Source organism: Bactrocera tryoni, chromosome 1 (genome assembly GCF_016617805.1).
Source record: "Bactrocera tryoni isolate S06 chromosome 1, CSIRO_BtryS06_freeze2, whole genome shotgun sequence".
Taxonomy (NCBI): Eukaryota; Metazoa; Arthropoda; class Insecta; order Diptera; family Tephritidae; genus Bactrocera; species Bactrocera tryoni.
In genome coordinates this window covers 22,384,268-22,404,773 of record NC_052499.1, presented here as the reverse complement: position 1 = coordinate 22,404,773, position 20,506 = coordinate 22,384,268, and the positions used below count along the sequence as shown (strand labels likewise).

Sequence of the window (20,506 nt, the reverse complement as noted above, 5' to 3'; positions counted from 1 at the left end):
AACGGTTTTAGCTAATCTCTTCGAAAACATTTTGCATACCTCATACGAGGGTAGCAGCGATAAGTCAGTGGTTTGGAGAATTGTGGGTTTGGAAATCTAAATAAATAATATTTTAGTAAGTGATGTTAAGAAAAGCTAAATTTAGTTAAGTTAAGCCATTAAAGATAGTTAACCTCAACAGTCATGTAAGCCTTGGAAAAGAGTTTCCCAGAAATGGTAATGAATAAAGTGTTTTTTTTTTAATTACAAACAATCAGTTCTAGTTTCCTACAAAAACTATTTAATCTTCATTTGATGATATTTCTCTAAATTAAGTTAAGTTTGACAACCATTTATGATATATAATCTAAAAAATGTTGGAAGAAATCGAAAGACACTTTTTGCCAAACGAAACTTGTTTTTTTTTAAATATTTTTTTAGAATATATAAATAGGATATATAAATATATAGAGGATCAGAATGATAATAAACACGAGATCTCTTCAGAAAGTAATTATACTCAATCCTCAATAAGCCATCAGCGGTTAAGAGTATTCCTGGAGATTGTCATCATAACTGCAATTTAGTTATTGAGAAACTTAATATGGTTCTTAGTCCTACTAGAGATACCGTAGAGACCTGCCGGTTATTAGTAACTACGCCAACATACATATGTACATACTATACATTGTGACAAAAGAGCATCCGGAACTTGTAATTTATCGTGGAAGACATGTCTCGTTCTGGACAACCTTCGACATCTTCAATTGATGAAAATATTAAAAAACTGAAGGATGTGATGCTTGAAAATCGTCAGGCGAGTGTTACAGAGATGTCAAGAGAGCTCGATATCTCTCGCTGATTTTGGCGGATATTTTGGCTATGAAATGCGTTTTTGCTCGACACGTCTCAATAAAGTTGATTTTTTTCTAAAAAAGTACTGCAAACAGGTCTCTTTGGACATGCTTGATCGTGCAAAATCCACATTAAAGAGATGGCAAGAGAGCTCGGCATCTCTCTCGAGTCAGTTCGAATGATTTTGGTGGATATTTTGGGTATGAAACGTGTTCTTGCTCGACTCGTCCCGATAAAGTTGAATTATTTTCAAAAATATTACCGTAAACAGGTCATTATCGTGCGAATTCCGATTCTACATTCATGGAGAGCATTAAAACTGCCAATGAGTCATGGGTTTATAATTTATAATTTTGACAAACAAACAAGTCGACAATCCTTGGAATGGAGGGGAAAAACTAACCGAAACCAAAAAACAAAAATCAAGGTGATGTTCATTGTTTTTTCGATTTTCGTGGTCAAAACTGTGGAAAAACAATTCGTGGATTTTACACGACAATAATGCACCTCTTGGCTTTGGCAATGAATACCATCGATCAACCGCCGTAGCATAATGAACACCTCTTCAAGCAGTTTCTGTTGGCGTACTTTCGCAGAAATCATCCCTGCAATCACCTGCTTGGAGCGGAATCACCTCCTAGGAGCATCAAGAGGTCCTTCCTCAACTACGTCGACGACATAAAACAATACACCGACCAGCCTTCGGATGCAACAACCTTCAGACGTGCTTTGACCGCCATTCACGGTGGAGTCATTAACACCTACACCGACTCTATCTCAGTGATTAGCGTACTTGGAGGCAAACCACCACACATTGCAGACGAAGAGCTCGAATTGCAGCTAGAATGGAGAGAAACCCTTGAGCAGCTTCGTTCTGGATACTGCAGCAGGTTAAACTCTTACTTATCCAGAATAGACCCTGTACTGGAAAAATCGTTGGCCTCATAGGTGTATTACATCTGGTGGGGATTACTTTGAAGGCGAAAAAGTAAATATTGATGAATAATTAAATGTTTTGCGTTTTTTTTTAATTTCCGGGCACTTTTTTGTCACAATGCTTATGATATATTAAGCAGCGTGCATGTGGCATCTAGTGCACATTCATTAAGTCCATAACGAGAGATTTAGTTTAGCGTTAGAAAAAGAAAAAAAAAAACAAAAACAACTAGTTATTTAACTGAGTGTTAAAAAAACAAAAACATCAACAAACAAGTGCAGCAAACCAACTACCAACCGTTGCAAAGAACTTCGGCAAATAAAGAGTTGCGTGCTTGTTTGCTTTCTAGTTCGGTCGCCAGGGCGTATGCGTGACTTATTTTGTTTGCACTGCAATTACGCATCTGAAAAAAAACTACAAGAATTTTTAATGAATTTTTTCCGTTCTGACGCGGTAATCATGCATATTTCATAATTTGCATGTAAAGTTTGAGTGCATCTAGTAATTCAAAGGGAAATTTTTGCAGACCTTGCAATTTTTCGCCTTTAAATTTTCCATAAATATTTGTAAATTTACAAATATACACAAATGCATTTGTTTGACTGCAATCAATACAGCGTGATAATCTGCTAATTGCCATAAAATACATAAATAAATTTATTTATAATTATTCTTCACAATGGCAATGTGGAAATGTTGGAAAATTAGTAACTCAATAAAATTAATGACCACTTCAATGCATTACTAATTAGGAAATTCGCCTTTAATGTCAGAAACAAATATTATAAATTAAATATGCACATATGCAGCTAAAGTAATGTAATAAATAATATGTTTTTATAAGTGAAATTTTAATGGAAAAAAGTGCAGTTTTTATTGGCTTGTGAACGCTGCAAAAAATTGCGAATTGCATTACTAACTGTATTGTAATCATGATATTGTTTTATTTTGCTGTGAATCACATAAGTATTGTAACGAATTGTACTTATCGCCTTTCATTTACAGTTATTGTTAGCTTATTTAATGACAATAACGTTCGTTTAACAGTTAACCAGTTTTGTCCATACATATATTTGTATATGTCGATAAAAGGTCGTTAGTATCGGCTGCTGCGAAGCTACAGTACGCTTCACAGATGCATTTCTTATAAAGGGTGATCCATTTCGAAGCTTTCTACTTTTTTAAAGAAAAAGTAACAATTACAGAAACTTAAAATTGCGAATGTTTTATCGAAATAATATTCTTTGGCATTTATTTTTTGAAGAGTATCTCTTTCAAATGAATTCAATTTTCGATGACTCGTTCGAGCATTTCGACTGGTAACTGGCGAATAACACGTGTGATGTTTTGCTCCAAGTCCTGAATCGAAGCGGGATTATCCGCATAGACTTTATACTTAACATAGCCTCACAGGAAAAAGTCTAACTAGATATCACACGATCTTGGTGGCCAATCGACCGGCCAACGAATTGTTCTCTCAATAAATCGATTAATTTATAAGTATATATATGTGTGGGAAGTGGCAGCGTCTTGTTGAAACCAAATGTCACCGAGATCACGAACTTCAATTACAGGCATCAAATAATCGGTTATCATGGCGCGATAACGGTACGCCATTGACGGTTACGTCCTCACCAGTATCATTTTTAAAGAAATATAGACCGATGATTTAATAGTCTCAAATGCAATTTTGCTTGTCTATATACCCATTGAGCTTCTAGCTGGATCTTCTTTGAACTTTTCAAGAGCCTATAAAGCGAAGAGATGTCGCTTGGGAAAGTCGAGCTTCTTCAGTTTTTACGCATGCTGTATTTTGTACCCTTTCAATTTAAGATCTCGACGTAAAATTTGTTCCACATGTCAGTATGAGTTGCTGCGAACGACGCCGAATCGACTTTCCACGGTCTTTATGCACACACTCAGTTACGGCTGCTATATTTTCTTCACTGCTTGCTGAACGCGCTCTATTCGGTCGAATATTATCCAATATTGAATTCTGGGTCTCAAGTTGAGTGATGGTGTTGCGAATAGTACGCTCAGTAGGGCGAGAAGTGAAGCGACTTTTGTTATTGTGAAAAAATTGATAACAAGAAATTCCGCGTGTTGATAAAATATTGTTTTTAGGAGGGGAAAGTAGCACTGGTAGACACATAATTTGTGACATGAAAATTCTTAGGTGTTTCTAATGCAGTTTGATACCTTGAAGTCAAATCTGAAAACAGAATTTTTCTTTCACCCAGAGATATGCTGTAATCTGCGGCTTTAGATTTTACAATGCATAAAATTTCATTATATTGCATCACCTCATATCATAGCAGGACTAGAATCGACTAGCTCTTCAAGTGATGTTACAGAAACTGAAAAGGAAATGGCAACCGATCTTCTATTTGATTTACCATGATGCTCAACAGTGCCGCAGGTGCATTTGAAAAAGAAAAAAGGCGATGTTCCAACAAGAAATGCAACGTAACACAAGTCAGTGAAAACGATGGTCAAAATTCAATAATTTGGGCCCCAAATTGCCTCAGCATTAGAGTATATTGTCTGCAGATCTGGTTCCTAGCGAATATTACCTGTCCTCAGTTTTCAAAAGAATGTTCGCTGGGAAGATATTATCGTCCAATGAAGAAGTGATCACCGAAACTGAGGCCTATTTCGAAGCAAAGGACAAAGTGTAGTAAAGCAAGTAAGGAAGAGAATAAAGGATTAAAGCCATGGAAGTACCGGCAAACACTTAAGGCTTGTTGGTTATATGGGAAGAAAAATAAGTTACAAGAAACACACGATTTCTCAATTTTATTAAGATAACTCACATATTGGCAGATAAGGACTGTCCCGTATAAAATTGACCTTTTTATTCCTTAAGATTATGACGTAACTGTTTATGGCATTAGTCTCAATGGGGTCTTGTTTTTTTCTCTATAATCTGACGATTAACAAAATCTATAACATTTGGTGTCAACACTTCAAACTATTAAGATGTCTAGCAATCAAGAAAAAGTGCACGAATTGGTTTTGTCCACTTACCTGGAAAATCCAGAATTAAAATATTCAGTTATAGCTAAAAAAAACTGGAGCATCGGAAAGTACTGTTAAAAGGGTTGTTTCGAATTACAAAAAGGGTGTACCTACTATACGAAAAAAAAGTTCAGGTAGAAAAGCAAGTGCAGAAGGAAATTTGGCAAAAAGAGTGAAGGAAGTTTTTAAGCAGAATCCCAACACTTCAGTACGAGATGTTGCTGTTAAAGCAGGTACCTCTAAAAGTACTGTACAAAGGATAAAGAGTGATAGTAAGCTAAAGACATATAGAGTTCAAAGAGTGCCAGATCGTTCCGATGAAAAGCAATTGGTTGCTCAAAAACGAGCTTGAAATTTGTATGAAGGATACCTAACAAAATTTGCTGTTGCGTGATGGACGACGAAACCTACGTTAAGGCAGATTTCAAACAGTTACCGGGGCATGAATATTATACCTGTATGAAGAAGGGGCAAGTACAGAGAAAATTTAAGGAAAAGAAAATTACCAAATTTCCCAAGCAGTATATGGTTTGGCAAGCGATATGTACTTGCGGTTTGATAAGCAGTTTTTTTGTAACACAGGGCACAATCAATTCAAAAATTTATATTAGCGAGTGCCTTCAAAAACGTCTTTTGCCATTTATTCGCGAACATGAGGGTACTGTAATGTTCTGGCCTGATTTAGCAACCTCTCACTATTCTACAGCTACCATGGAGTGGTATGAAAGCAATAATGTCAATATTGTTCCAAGAAAAGCGAATCCACCTAATTGCCTAGAGCTTCGAACTATTGAGAGATATTGGGCTCTAATGAAATCGAATCTCCGGAAGAGTAAAGGTACTGCAAAAAATTTACAAGATTTTAGAAATAAGTGGCGAAGGTCGTACGGTACTATCGATGAAAACACTGTACAAAACATAATGAAGGGAGTTAAGAAAAAAGTAAGAAATTTTTACAGAAAATAAAAATTTGTTAAATGTTATTTATAATTTGTAATCTCTATAGTACACATTAATAAGAAATAAAACAAGACTTTGAAAAAATTCTTTGGTTTTCTTGTTATTAATGAAAAACGAAGGGTCAATTTTTTGCGGGACAGTCCTTAATAGTGTAAACAGAGATTTACCGATATTTTCGATAAAAAGTCAACTATAAGGTCCATATACTCAGTAACTAGAGGCTAGAACAGTTTGGGTGCGATTAACGATTTTTTTAGCCCTGCAAACGTCACGAATTGCCATTACTTTGCTATAAACAGTCCATAACCACAAAAAAATTGATAAGCTATGGTCCAGCGAGACTATTAATAGTTCAAAAACAATAATCAGATGAGTGAGTTTGGAAATTACGACACTTTCGTATTACGATACCTATGGTGGTGAACCGTTTACCATACCTGAGTGGATGCAGTGAATCAGGCAATATCCAGCCTCTGAGTCAAGTGTTTGAGTGAGTCTTATGAGACATGCTGAGAGTTTCAACCAAACATGTAATTTATTGTATTTATATCATTAAGAGTACTTAAAATGTAACTGTTTTGTTATGAAAATCGAAACTTACAAAATATCAAGTTTTAGGTATAAATTAACTTAATCAACTATTATCGAGAATCACTTTTGTGATCGTGCGCAGAAAATTTCTTCTGCAAGCTGGATAGAGTCTCCTACAATTTAAACCACGTATGCCACTCCATTCTGCTGTCTCGTAAGCTTTTCGTTGCGCGTCCTCGCTTGCAACGAAACCCAAATGCCATGAGGGCCTAAGGAAATTAAAGAGGTTAGCATGAAAAAAAGTAGTAATCAATAAAATAAATAAATAAAATAATAACAATAAATAAAATATTTTTATTACGTGAGGACAAAAGTAATCAAGTCTCCTAAAACGTGTTTTTCTTCTGCAACAAATGGATACTGAGCGATGTCACATACGCTCTGCAGTAAGCAACTGCGGTGAAAACCATAGCTAGAGAGATTACCAAAAAAATATTTACATATACATACATAGTTTTCTCTCTTTAAAGGCTTGAATTCTTACCTTTCTATTAAGCTCTCCAGTGAGTTATATAATTCGCCAGCAGTGAAATCGAAGAAATGTCTGTCTTTGGACGTATCCAACCAATTTTTGAACAGTCCATCGTACTCCAGTGTTTCCACTTCGTGGAAGTTCAGTTTACTAAAGTCTCGAGGGTCTCGGGGTCCATCGTTGTTCACATCACGTTTCGCTAACTTCCAAATTGGCGCATTGTAGAAAGAAGCGAGGTTGTAAGGAAAGTCGTAGTTCATTTGAAAGCCCCAATCGAAGTAAAAAGAGCGGTGCATTGGTAAACCAATAATCGGATAGGATATGGAGCTTGTTATCTGAAAGAAATATTTTATGGTCTCTTATATATATGTGCATATAAATTTTAAAATCATATACACACATTATTGCAAAAGTGAATATTGTTTTTTTTTCGGAATATTAAAGATTATTAGTACCTGCACCCAGCTGTTGTTTGGATGTAGCAAGTATGTTGCAGCTATGTGGAAGCTTTTGAAAAAAAAGCTCGCGAAGGTGTAAATTTTGATGACAAAATAGCGCGACAACATATTGTCAACTGTTAGTAATTTTTGTTAATCTCACTTATTTGAATGCTAAATGCCTGCCCATTGTCATTTAAGTGCAACGGCGGCTAAGTGGCCTCTTCTTTGGAATTCTCATCACTTAACCTCACTTAATTGGTTTTGTACTGAACTGCATTTAAACTGCTAATGAATTGCTAATGCTGCTTTGCTTATGAAAAAGCTGTTAATCCAGATTTTTGCTAAACTTTTAGTAAGCAATTGTCATGTCGCGTAATATCTGTTGTACGAGAATGCCTCAGTCACGACTTTTAAATACAGCTAAATATACATACCCTTAATTACGCAGGTGACAATTTTTAATTGGTTTTGTAAATTGTCAACAATTTTAATTAGACAACAAACCTTTTACAAGAAATCTAGGTCTTAATGTAGTAAATCCATACCAGCATGTGGTAATTTGTTAGATCTATATAATATAACGGTTATCAATTAGTAAAGTCCGTTGTTTTCCTTACCACACAAAGCTAAACTTTGAGCTTTGGCTCAACTTTTACTCAGCTTTCATGAGTCTTGACCGTGCTGATATATGGTCAAATTTATGGTCTAGACTCATAGTGCGTTGCTGGGATAAATATTTTAGTTAGATAATAGCGTATTAAAGCAGTCAATAAGATGAAAGATAAAGTAAAAAATTTTGTCATCTTCTCTTCCCTGTACGTTATTACACACAAATTGAGAATGTCAATGGTTGGGGTTTTTTTTGGGAATAAAAGCTCCACTCGTCATCAAAAGGGTGGCCAGTTTTCTACTTTTCATTGATAGTGTGTTTTACGTGGCGGATCCCAAATCCAGCGCACTATTCTGGGATGAGATGGTTCGCCTTCTCATTTTAGCTCGCCTTCGAACGGATGTTCTTTGGCTACCCAGAGGTCTAAGACCGGCAGTCGTGAGCTGCTTGAGCCATATGTAAAATTATCATTTCTGGCCACTCCCAAGTGAATGTCAATCAAAGAACTTTCCTCACGTGCGTGAATTTCTACACATGACTCCATCCTCCATTCTTAAGCTATGTATTTGTAAAATGTACCACAATTTGGCGGGTTGTTGAAATGGCTTTCATCGGTACACGCAGTCAAATCTCCAAATCGAAGAGTAAAAGACTAAATACAAGTTTAAATGCATTGAAATACTATCTTATAAATTTGACCCGAACTGATAAAAAATTATTTTCAAGTACTTTAAGACAAATCTTTATTTTCACCTTCAAAAAAGGCAGTTTTTGTGCAATTCACTTCGTAGCAAAGACCGCCTGGGGAAGGACTTGGCTACACTTGGAAGCTCCAATTGGCGCCATACAGCGAAAAGGAAAAATGACTGGTGCGCTGTTGTAAACTCGGCTATAATCACGTAATCGCTATCTATGCCAATAAAATAGTTCCTTTCTCTCTGATTTCAAGTCTTACATGGATAAGGGCTAAACATGGTTTGTAAACCTGAAAAAAAGAGAAGGTAACGCACTAGGTTCTTAAAACTTTCAACGGCAACCACTTCAGCTCCGAGTGCTATCTTTGGATAAGTTGAAAAAGACATCTTCATATTGGCCGTGAACTTCGTAGAAGTAGTTATCTTTTGATGGCGGATCGTTTTCCAGAATCAAAAAAATTCACCTATTAATCAAAAGTGGAATGGAATAGGACAGAACAGTTATGCGAGGTTGTCGAAGCACTTTCACCACTCTAATTGAGGCATCTCCAAAACATGCTTTCTGAATCCATCAACTATCTCTTCAGGTGTCGAAAAAGTAAGAAGTCTTTCGGTGCCAAGCCAGGAATATGCGGCGGATGTTTTGAGTGCTCAAAAATTCAGTTGTTTTAGTCAATGTGTGAGACCTCGCTTGTCGTGTTGAAGAGAGATCCGTCTTTGGTGGTTTTCCTAATTTCTTGAAAGAAAACTGCTAAAAAAATGGTTGTGTACCACTTATAATTTACTGTTCCGCTGCTCCAGTGAAAATTATTCGTTTGCAAGCAACTATTTTTGGGTTCGGCTCACCTTGAAACAACCAAGTCAACTGCTGTTTAAATACTTTCGGGCTCATACGTGTAAATTCACGATTTACCAACTACCACGATTTTATAAAAGTGTTTCGAAGCACTGCTATTGTATTCTGTTAACATTTCTCTCGACCAATCGACATGAGCCTTTTTTTGAGCGATTGACCAATTCGTGTGGGATCCAACGCGCACAAACTTTTTTACAGTCAAATGTTCATGCAATATTGAATGTATTCTATTCCCACTAATGCTTATAGTTCTTTTAATCACAATCAAAAATTTAATCAAGTTCATCCATACACTCTTGATGAGTTGCGCGAAAATGTTAGCGATTTAATTAAATTTTTTGGACGACAAGAATATTTTAAGTTACTGTAAACAACACAAATAATGGCGTGTTAATGCTAAGTGCCAAGATGTATACAATAGATTTACATGATTTAGGTTCGGAGTTAACATCAACTTTCACTTACTCTTTAGGTAAGGTAATTTAACAAGTAAGGAAGGGCTAAGTTCGGGTGTCACCGAACATTTTATACTCTCGCATGGTAAAGTGATAATCGAGATTTCATTATTCGTCATTTAAATATTTTTCAAATACCGTATTTTTGTAAAGTTTTATTCCGCTATCATCATTGGTTGACTAATGTTTATACTCGTATTATACAGAAGGCATCAGATGGAATTCCAAAATAGCTTTATATTAGAAGAAGGCGTGGTTGTGAACCGATTTCACCCATATTTCGTACATGTCATCAGGGTGTTAGAAAACATTATATACCGAATTTCATTGAAATCGGTCTAGTAGTTCCTGAGATATGGTTCTTGGTCCATAAAGTTGTTGATGCGGTGCCGCCCATTTTCAATTTTAAAATACGCCTGGGTGCAGCTTCCTTCTGCCACTTCTTCCGTAAATTTGTTTTCTGGATGCTTTTTATGAGTCGTTAACGCACTTTTAGTGATTTTCAACATAACCTTTGTATGGGAGGTGGGCGTGGTTATTATCCGATTTCTTCCATTTTTTTTTTTTTTTTGAACTGTATCATGGAAATGACCTCAAAAAACGGCTCTGTAGAGTTTGGTTGACATAGCTATAGTAGTTTTCCGAGATATGCAAAAAACTTAGTAGGGGGCGGGCCACGCCCACTTTTCCAAAACAATTGGGTCCAAATATGCCTCTCCTAATGCGATCCTTTGTGCCAAATTTCACTTTTAATATCTTTATTTATGGCTTTAGTTATGACACTTTTATAGGTTTTCGGTTTCCGCCATTTTGTGGGCGTGGCAGTGGGTCGATTTGGCCCATCTTCGAACTTAACCTTCTTATGGAGCCAAGGAATACGTGTACCAAGTTTCATCATGATATCTCAATTTTTACTCAGGGTTACAGCTTGCACGGACGGACGGACAGACGGACGGACGGACGGATGACAGACAGACATCCGGATTTCGACTCTACTCGTCGCTCTGATCACTTTGGTATATATAACCCTATATCTGACTCTTTTAGTTTTAGGACTTACAAACAACCGTTATGTGAACAAAACTATAATACTCTCCTTAGCAACATTGTTGCGAGAGTATAAAAATCGTTTTAAATAATGGATTGTGTAATTCAAAATATATTGTGGAATATAAGAGGCACAGAATGTACTAGACATAAATATGTTTCGAGTTTCGCTGATTGGGTAACAGAATAGAAAATTAAGTCCTTCCCTATGAATTTCTATCTTCTTTCACTAGATACACAAAATGAGCCTAGGGGCCTGTCTACACTAGATACAACGAATCTTGAGAGAACTCCTTGCAAGTGGCAAGCGTGCAGACGTTTAAAACAGAGTACCTCTCACAACAAGTCGTCCAACTACCAATGTAGTTTGAACGGAAAATCTGTTGGCACAAAGGGAGAGTGTTCAGGATAGCAAAAATTATTTCAATTATTATTTGGTTAATTAATCAATCATTTATTAATATAATTTTAGTTACAACACTTAATATATCTTTTTCGCATTCGGAATATAGAGCGGTACAATTTTCACCTAAAAACCCATGTAGTTCGGCAGCTTCGTACGCCTCCCGGTAAACTTTTTCGTGTTTGGTGAAACCTTGATGCAGAGATGGCCTAATAATTACAAAAATAATAAATTTTGTGTAGTTGTATTGTATTTGGTTGAGTTGGTTCACTCCGGCTACTCTACTTACGTCAGTATAAATGTCAATAGCTCCGTGAGAATTGTATGATGGTCATCGTCAAATGGATGCTGTGCTAGCTCGCAAACGCTGCGTAGAAGACAGGTTTCATGTACGCCGAAGCTGGAAAATGGTTTATTTGATCAAAAATGCATCTTAGTTCATGAAAAATAAGCTGATTAAAAAAACTACTATACAATGTAAAAATAGAGAATCGTATGTTGGTACCGGAAATATGATTAATTAGAAGGTTGATTGGAATAGAGCAAATTGTGAAGGCCTGGTAATCCTATAATGATTCATGATACTTAGCATATGTTCTAATTTTGCTGCGCAAGGCTTTTTAATTTAAATTTCGCGTGAAAATCCATTCGTCGAAATATTTGTTTCTAGGTTTGTATGACTTTCAGTGACATCTGTGTGTTTAGTATACTACGTCTAAAATATATTCTGCGATTTTTCGATGAGTGAAATTACTCAACAGACTGCTTATCTCGCAACATTACAATCTCCCATAACCCGTGCGGGATATATACCGTGAGTTGCAGAGGGAAGCGAGACGCTTTTGTGGACAAAAAAGAGAGAAGCCCAAATGTGTGAGTACTAGACAACCTGGCTGACAGCGGTAATGCTCGAAAATTCTACGAAAAGATGCATGGAACATACTCTTGTAGAACCCCGAGAGGTGATCTATATAGCGAGCGATGCCTATAGCATACTAAAATTATAGAGGGTGTCAGCCTGCTGAATGGCAGATAAAACACCAGGAGATGGTGAACCTGTTTCCCCAATCGATGACAATGAAGCAGACGTTCCATTGTCCGATTAAGAAGAAGTTCGAATAACAATTACCCGGCTAAAGAACAACAAAGCGGCAGAGGTCGATGGGTTGCCGGCTGAGCTATTCAAATACGGCGGCGAAGAACTGATAAGGAGAATACATCAGCTTCTTTATAGAATATGGTCGAAAGAAAGCGTGCTTACATCACTGCTTATAGTCATAATTTGGAAGTCGTAGATAAGTTCGTTTCTCTTTGAGCCAGCATTAATACCAATAAAAACGTCCACTTTGAAATCCATTGCAGAATAACTTTTGCCAGCAGGGAATACTTCGGACTTAGTAGGAATTGAGAAGTAAAGTCCCCTCCAGACGAACAAAGACCAAATTCTACAAGACGCTCATCATCCCCGTCCTGCAATGACAAAACGTTACAAGTTTACGAGTGAACGGTTCTGCGGAAGATTTATGGTCCTTTGCGCATTGCCAACAGGGAATACTGCAATCGATGGAACGAAGAGCTGTACAAGAACTGTAGAACTAAGAGACAGCGGCTACGCTGGCAAGGTTATGTCGTCCGAATGGATAAAAACACTCCAGCTCTGAGAGCATTTGAAGCACTACCCGCTGGTGAAACCAGAGGAAGAGGAAGAGCTCCACTCCGTTGGAAAGAACAGGTGGAGAAGGTCCTGGCTGCACTTGGAATCTCCAATTAGCGCCAAAATCCAAAGGGAAGATGGACTGAAAATAAAATAAAGGAATAGGTGCTTAATCGATGATTAACTGTTAGAGATCTTACTGGCATAATTGGAATATTAGAAAGATCCGTGAAAACCATTTTGAAATGTCATTTGGACCTATGAAAAGTGAAAGCTCATTTGGTTCCAAAATCACGCAATTTTTTCGAAAAACAGGGTCGCGTTAACGTCTGTGAAACAATCCTACCAGGATGTCTTGAAATGTATTATTACTGGCGATGAATCTTGGATTTAAGATTATGTGGAAGCCGAAGAAACGAAAAATCAATATTATGTTGACAGTTTTCTTCGATTACCAAGGTGTGGTGCACTCCGAATTTTTTTTGACCGGGCAAATCGTCAACAAGAATTACTATTTGAGTGTTATGCGTTATTTGCACAAAGCTATTTATTCGTAAAAAAAGGCCGAGATTCTGGGCCGACGACTCTTCGTTTTTGCATCACGATAATGCAGTGTCGCATACTGCATTAAGGGGGAAGCCTGCTTTAGAAGCTTCAAAAAATCGATTTTTTGCTTAAATCTCTTTAAAAATAATCTAAGAATATGTCCCCAAAGTTATAGATAGGAACTCGAAATATTTTCGAAGATAGAAGGGAAATAGTGACCGAGCGTATAGCAGATATATGAGCCCTTGGACAGACAGCGAAAACTTTGGCACGCGATTTCCGGGTTTTTAATTTTTACGATTTTTCTTAATTGGCGGGCAGGATAAAAAAAAGCTAAGCGTCGTATGGAATTGGGGCAAAGTTTATTATCTTTGGCATTACATTATCTTCTATTTAAACTAAAAAAATGAAAAAAAGTCAAGTTTGAACATATTTTTAAACAACATACATAAATTCAAATTTTATTGGTCAAAAACCACTTTTTTCAATTTATAAAAAAATTGTAAAATTTTACACTTTCTTTTTGGATTTTTTTAGTTTAACTAGAAGATAAATTATTAGAAAATACGAATCTCTTTGAATTTTTTATTACCGACATAAATTGCGACCTGTATTCTGCCCGCCGTCCGACACGTGCACATGCGAGATGCATCGGCCAATTGCTCCTCAAAGGCAGAATATCAAAGATTTCGTATCAAAAAAAATGTATGAAAGATGTTTAAACATATAAGTAATAACCCTAAAAATTTTGATGTAATCAATTATTTCTTTCCTTCCCAAAAAACTCCTCAAAAAATCGAATTTTTTAACCCTCTAAAGCAGGCTCCTCCCTTAAATCTTCTTGAGTTTTTCACCAAATTTTCAACCAATATCAGGCTGCAACCACCGCATTCGCTTGATTTAGTTCTGTGTGACTTCTGGCTATTCAGCAAACTCAAACGACCGCTCTGAGGTAACTGTTTTGAGTTAATTGAAGGCATTACACGTGAATCGCTACGCGCATCCTAGGCTAGATATATACAAGTATACTTGTATATTCCGGAAATTGAGTTAAACTGTTTCGTGAATTGGAAAAAACAAGATCTCATCCCAGAAACATTTCTCAACATCAAATCTGTGTCTAGGCTTAATTTTACCTAAGTAATATACCTGGAAAAGTAATCCTCAATGCCCTGATAGAGCTCTCCAGCCGTTAAGTCCATCGGGTGCTGATTTACATTTATTTTGCGATCATATTTATCTAACCACTGCAAATGTTTTTGCACTTCCAGACTATCATTATCGCTGTCCACACTACGTTTATCTCGCGGTTTCGGATTTTGTATTCCCGGCCAAATTGGTATGTTATAAAAAGCCGAAACTGAACCCGGTAAATTATAGGACATTTGAAAGCACCAATCAATGAGTATGCTACGCTCAGGAAGGTACTCCACAACCGGATAAGAAACGGAGTGAACAAGCTGAGGAAGAGAGAGAATTTAAAGTTATTGTAGTACGAAAAAGGAGAGTAGAGGAATTGTATAATATACTTACACCTAAAGAGGTCGACTGGTTTGGATAAATCAAACCATTCGTGCGGTCGAGCAGTAATGCAATGAGTATCACATAAATCCCTTTCCAAGACATATTGACTGTCGAAATGATCGTTATAAAGTACAAAAAGTAACTGATTTAGTATGTGAAACGCTGTTTGAATAAAACCCACACCCACTTACAGCCGACGTACTAGAAAAATGATTTCGGTTGAAATATTTGGGTTATTGGAGTATCAAAGGCGTTTGTTGACAACTTTATTAACAGTCGATTGAAAGAGAGATGTCAACTAGCTGTAAATGGTTTATGTCAATAATAATGAGTATAATCAGTATACGGTACATAAAATTTAATTTATGATGGCTCAATTAGTGTTGAGCGCAAGTTTCGTTGGTGTGATCAATTCGTTTAATCCAAACAAGAATATAAGGAGAAGAAAGTAGTGAAAATAAAAAGCGATTAAATTACGACAAAAATGCCGTTAAATGAGTGCCGAAAATTGTGCCGAACTTTTTGAGTTCTTGATAGTTTCGAAGTTTCCACAGCAAGTAGTATTATATCTTTAGTCGAACGAAAAGTACGTATGGCTCACAAGTAGGAGGAAAAGTCGTGGATAAAATGAAATTAACGCCAGCGTACGGTTTTCTGCATTTATTGCTGCTTTTCGGTAGCCTAAGCGTGGAGGCACAAAATTTTACTGAACCAGTGTTCCAAAACTTATTACCAAAATCAAACTTGCCGAAAATAAATTCCACAAACGCGTCAACTAAGAAGGGGCTTAACCCCAAAACATGCAACACGAATTCGCTGAACACCTTCAGAGCTGGCAAAGGTACCACCACATTACGGCCGATCGTGGAGCGTGTGTTTTCACGCAAAAAACGTTTTCTTCTCGCACCAGCTAAAACTCGTCTAAAATTTACAATGCAACTTGGTAAGAAATTGCTAGCGACCTATCCTAGTGGTTTCAATTTCAATATAGAAATGGCTCTTTATTATCCCATGATTACTAGTCGCCTCGATCTAATACCGAAACGTTTACGTCCGACGACTACGCCGAAACCTAAACCGAAGGGTCCCACGCCGCCGCTTATAATACAAATTCCGGGTTCGTTAATAAGGTACAAAGGCAAACCAGCTGCAAAACCGGCGAAAGTGCAACGTATCGACGAGTCGAATCGGCCATTGTTGTGGGTGGATACGAAGCCTGTGGAACCTTTAATAGTGCCAGTAGCGCCTGCAGCGCCACCAACCTCACCTGTTTCGAAATACTACACACAGCCATATAAGTGGCAGCAATGGTCCAAGTATGGCGCACCTGGTTATGCGCAGCGTTATGAGTGGTCACCCGCAAAGCCATGGCCCGACAAGCAGCCCCATTGGTTGTCTCAAGACACGAAGTGGAGTAAATGGACAACTACGCCGCTGCCATGGACGTCAAGCAAGAAATGGCAGAAAAACACCAATAAGTGGCAACAATGGGAGCATACGCAAGCTGCGGGAGACGGGTTCATCCAAGGCAGTCGCTGGAAACGTGATACGGAAAATGGCGAAGAACCTAAACCGCTGGGAAGTGATGATTTTAATGAAGCCGATCTGAGCTCTGTTGATGTTTTAGAGGAGTTGGATGAAATAGAACCGTTATATATGCATTTTCCTGAACTAGAAGATCATTATGAGTGGAAGCATTATCATAATTATCGCGATCGCAGACAACTGTATCATCAGCTGCACGGTTTGAGCAATATGTGAGTGTTTCATTGTGATAAAGTCTTTAATATTGGTTAATATTGGAAGGTGTTCTAAAAACATTGAGGTATCATAAGAGATCGGATTGTTCCTAAGTTTATTCTGTATTCAAGGAAAAGCTTGTTTCCTAAGTTCTCAGTTTCAGAAAAGTGTTTGGGAGAAATGAGTGAGAAAAGAAGAGAGGCAAGGCGATAGAGTGTGAGCTGAATGGTGATGTAGGGTTTAGATTTTTTCATTAACTTATATGTTCAGTGTTATTAATAGAATAACTAAGATTTTCTTTAAGATTTCTTCTAGATTTTGCCAGGCGATTGAAAGGACGTATTTATTAGATATTTCTCCTCTATTCTTTATCCGCAATTATTATTATAGAACAGTACCCATTTCTCACAAAAACAAGAAAAAACGTTAACTTCGGCTGCAACGAAGGTAATATACCCTACACAGGTGCATTTCTTTTAGTAACTATATGTTCAGTTTGTATGGAAGCTATATGCTATAGTAATCCGATCTGAACAATTTTCTCGGAAATTTTATTATTACTTTAAGCAGTAATCCATGTCAAATTTCACGAAGATACCACGTCAAATGCGAAAGTTTTCCATATAAGCCCTTCATGCCAATCGTTCGGTTTGTATGGCAGCTATATGCTATAGTAAGCCGATCTGAACAATTTCTTCCGATATTACACTATTTCTATGAACAATAACTCATACCAAATTTCGTGAAGATATATCGTCAAATGAGGAAGTTTCCCATACAAGAACTTGATTCCGATCGTTCAGCTTGTATGGCAGCTATATATTATAGTGGTCCGATATCGGCAGTTCCGACAAATGAGCAGCTTTTCGAAAACTTCGTGACCCTGTTCAGGGTATAATAAATGAGCAATTAGCCACTGAAAATGTTTAATATAATCGGCTGTCATCTGCATTCCAGCACGACTTCTGGAGATATAAAAATACATACATATACATATATTTGGAAGTTAATTTTCTTAGCACGCCTTTTATCCTTGTATATATATTGTCCTTAATCACGATTATTTTTCTTGCAATAGATGGAGATTTTTTTATAATTTTCGTCATCTTACAGCCTCGGTATAGACTTGAAGTCCTGTATTATGCGCGCAATCTGCGATTGCAAACGATTTTTGCTGCCACCAGGATACTCATTAGCGCAGGATATACTCCGTGTAATGTTTACGTAAGTAAAAAAAAATTGAAATTGAATTTATTGAAAAACTAATAATATAAATTAAGAAAATAAAATAAATTAATTTAAAATATAAAAAGTGAGAAAGAGCTAAGTTCGGGTATAACCGAACATTTCAAACTCTTGTAACTTGCAAGGAATAAAGCCAGGAAAGTACCTAGTACCGGGGTTTTCAATAAGTGCGATGCAAAGAAAAATTTTTAAATAAAACTGAAACGGTTTGGAATATCAATGAATTTTTTTATTCCTGTGAAAAAACACGTTCGATATTCGAATGAAGTTCATCAATCGTCGCTGGCCTGTTGGCATAGACCATAGACTTGACGTAGCCTCACAGAAAATAGTCTAACGTCAAATCGCACGATCGAGACGGCCAATTGACTGGGCCATTTCGTGAGATAACACGTTTACCAAATTTGGTTTTCAATACACCGATTGTGACATTGGCTGTGTGGATTGTGACACCGTCCTGTTGGAACCACATATTGTCCATGTCAATATCTAATTCGGGCCAAAAATACATATTTCATTATCATTGAGCGGTAGCGATTTCCATTCACAGTAACGTGCCGGTATTGATCATCACGGAAGAGGTACGGCCCAATGATGCCGCCGGCCCATAGACCGCAACAAATGAAATTTTTCCGGGATGCAATCATAACTCATGCAGTACGTGTGGATTGCTGCCTGACCTACAACGCATATTTTGCTTATTGACGTAGCCATTCAGGCTGAAATGAGCCTCATCGGCTCATCGGATAATTTTCAAGTTGTTGCTCAGCCCAATTAACGAACATACGACGATTCTGGTAGTCAATCCCCTTCAGTTCTTGCGTTAATCTTGCGTGATCTTGTAAGGATGTACGCCAACATCTTTTCGCAAAATTCGCCACAACGACGTCACAGAGATGCCCAACGCTTTAGAACCACGTGTGAGATACTGATTTGGGTCTTCCTCAATTGATGCGCTAGCGGCAGCAATATTATCAACACTACGAGCACTTCTTTGCCTCACTGGCACGGGCACATTTAGTACTGTGCCTGTGGATTCGAATTTTTCCACTAGACGCTCAATTGTTGATCTGACAGCACGATTATGACGAGCATAAATTGGACGTAGCGCTCTTAAAATGAGGCCACTGAATCCGAATTTCGGTAATAAATTTTAATAATTTCGACTTGTTGTTGTATCGTATATATTTCCATGATGAAATGGCAAACCTTACTGAAGAGAAGTGTCAAAAGAGCGAGAAAAACTATGACGTCATTTTCTGTTCCTATCGGTCTACTTTTGTAGCGTCGTTTTGAAAAAATCTCCCTTTATAAGGGAGCTACTATCATCGCTTCAGTATTGACCCAATTCAGCACATTTGTAACATATAGAATTACAACAATCAGGAAAGGATTATCTTTGAATTTCAATTATATATCTCATACATTGACCGATATTTTCGGTAAAAAACCAACTATAAGCATTTGGTCCACATATTCAGTACCTAGGGCTTGAACTGTTTTGGTTGGATTTGGAAAAAATTTGGTCATAAGGTGGTATAGCTCAAGAGCGCTATTCGTGCGTTTTATCCTGATATTTTATATTAATTCATTCTTGATTTGTATACTGGATAATCAAAGTTTCAAAAGGAATTTAAAATTGAATGTCGTAGTTATTGGTTTATCACGCTTTTGAAAAATATTTATATAATAATATTTGACACAAAATAAGGATAACTTAGCCTAACCTACACATACTTCTTTCGTCACAGATTTCCAACAAAAACTGGCCTAGAAGACGATTACAGTCGCATTGTGCAAGCCGATTACGAAACATGTGATCACCAATTAAAGAATGCGTGTCCGTTTAATGTGCTCTCATGGCTAATGGGACAGAAACAGAGCTAAATAATTTGGAACTCAGCATTCATAATGATAATGGCTTAATAATTCAATAAAAAAAAGTTTTAAATAGGACTCAACAAGTGTTTTCTTTATAAAAGAGTATGGGTGATATTCTTTCCTATTTAACTTTTATTTTTCCAACTAAGTATCTTTAAAGGTCAATATTATACCATAATGGGTTGTCAAAAAAGTCTTGCGGTATTTTTATTGAATTTTTTTTTTTATTGAAATTGAAATGAATTTTTGATGACTCATGCCCAGCTCTTGACCGATGCTACGGCTGTTACTATGCCGGTCTTTTTCGACTAATTCAGCGATTTTATCTCAATTTTCGACGACAGGCCTTCCGGAGCGTGGCGCATCTTCGACTACCTCTACACCAGAACGAAAACGTTGAAACCATCGTTGTGCGGTGGAAATGGAAACTGTATCGGGTCAATAAACTGCACAAATTTTATTCATTTTTGCCTTTATCGTAGTAGTACTGTAAAATATGCCGTATTTTCTCTTTATTTTGCTCCATGTTTGCGACGCTATAACTCACGAACGACGCTATAACTCACGAACGACTTAAAAGAAACGACAATCAATCAAA

The 20,506-nt window shown here is 37.0% G+C and overlaps 3 protein-coding genes across 3 annotated transcripts; 1 reads left to right on the top strand and 2 right to left on the bottom strand.

The window, feature by feature from the left end:
* Positions 1 to 6,328: 6,328 nt before the first annotated feature.
* Positions 6,329 to 7,378, bottom strand: LOC120766993. Its single transcript, XM_040092797.1, has 4 exons — positions 7,268 to 7,378; positions 6,825 to 7,147; positions 6,642 to 6,752; positions 6,329 to 6,549 (listed from the first exon to the last, which is right to left on the bottom strand). Exons 1-4 carry the CDS (start codon positions 7,376 to 7,378, stop codon positions 6,384 to 6,386), a joined length of 711 nt encoding a protein of 236 aa, XP_039948731.1. The 3' UTR covers positions 6,329 to 6,383.
* A 3,983-nt stretch (positions 7,379 to 11,361) lies between these two features.
* LOC120766328 lies at positions 11,362 to 15,144 on the bottom strand. The gene is made up of 4 exons (XM_040091752.1): positions 15,052 to 15,144; positions 14,668 to 14,978; positions 11,608 to 11,718; positions 11,362 to 11,527 (listed from the first exon to the last, which is right to left on the bottom strand). Exons 1-4 carry the CDS (start codon positions 15,142 to 15,144, stop codon positions 11,362 to 11,364), a joined length of 681 nt encoding a protein of 226 aa, XP_039947686.1.
* A 520-nt stretch (positions 15,145 to 15,664) lies between these two features.
* Positions 15,665 to 19,983, top strand: LOC120766986. The gene is made up of 3 exons (XM_040092790.1): positions 15,665 to 16,799; positions 17,896 to 18,006; positions 19,779 to 19,983. The coding sequence occupies exons 1-3, from the start codon at positions 15,670 to 15,672 to the stop codon at positions 19,912 to 19,914; spliced, it is 1,377 nt and encodes a 458-aa protein (XP_039948724.1). The 5' UTR covers positions 15,665 to 15,669; the 3' UTR covers positions 19,915 to 19,983.
* Positions 19,984 to 20,506: the final 523 nt, after the last annotated feature.

Bases quoted from the DNA above. Each gene is read 5' to 3' on its own strand.
- LOC120766993 (XM_040092797.1), bottom strand. From the start codon at position 7,378: ATGTTGTCGCGCTATTTTGTCATCAAAATTTACACCTTCGCGAGCTTT. The intron at 7,148-7,267 runs GTACTAATAATC...TATTTCTTTCAG, and splicing joins CAAACAACAGCTGGGTGCAG to ATAACAAGCTCCATATCCTA. The intron at 6,753-6,824 runs GTAAGAATTCAA...TAATCTCTCTAG, and splicing joins CTGGAGAGCTTAATAGAAAG to CTATGGTTTTCACCGCAGTT.
- LOC120766328 (XM_040091752.1), bottom strand. From the start codon at position 15,144: ATGTCTTGGAAAGGGATTTATGTGATACTCATTGCATTACTGCTCGAC. The intron at 14,979-15,051 runs GTAAGTATATTA...TCTCTTCCTCAG, and splicing joins ACCAGTCGACCTCTTTAGGT to CTTGTTCACTCCGTTTCTTA. The intron at 11,719-14,667 runs GTATATTACTTA...ACCATTTTCCAG, and splicing joins ATTGAGGATTACTTTTCCAG to CTTCGGCGTACATGAAACCT.
- LOC120766986 (XM_040092790.1), top strand. From the start codon at position 15,670: ATGAAATTAACGCCAGCGTACGGTTTTCTGCATTTATTGCTGCTTTTC. The intron at 16,800-17,895 runs GTGAGTGTTTCA...GTCATCTTACAG, and splicing joins CTGCACGGTTTGAGCAATAT to CCTCGGTATAGACTTGAAGT. The intron at 18,007-19,778 runs GTAAGTAAAAAA...CTTTCGTCACAG, and splicing joins ATACTCCGTGTAATGTTTAC to ATTTCCAACAAAAACTGGCC.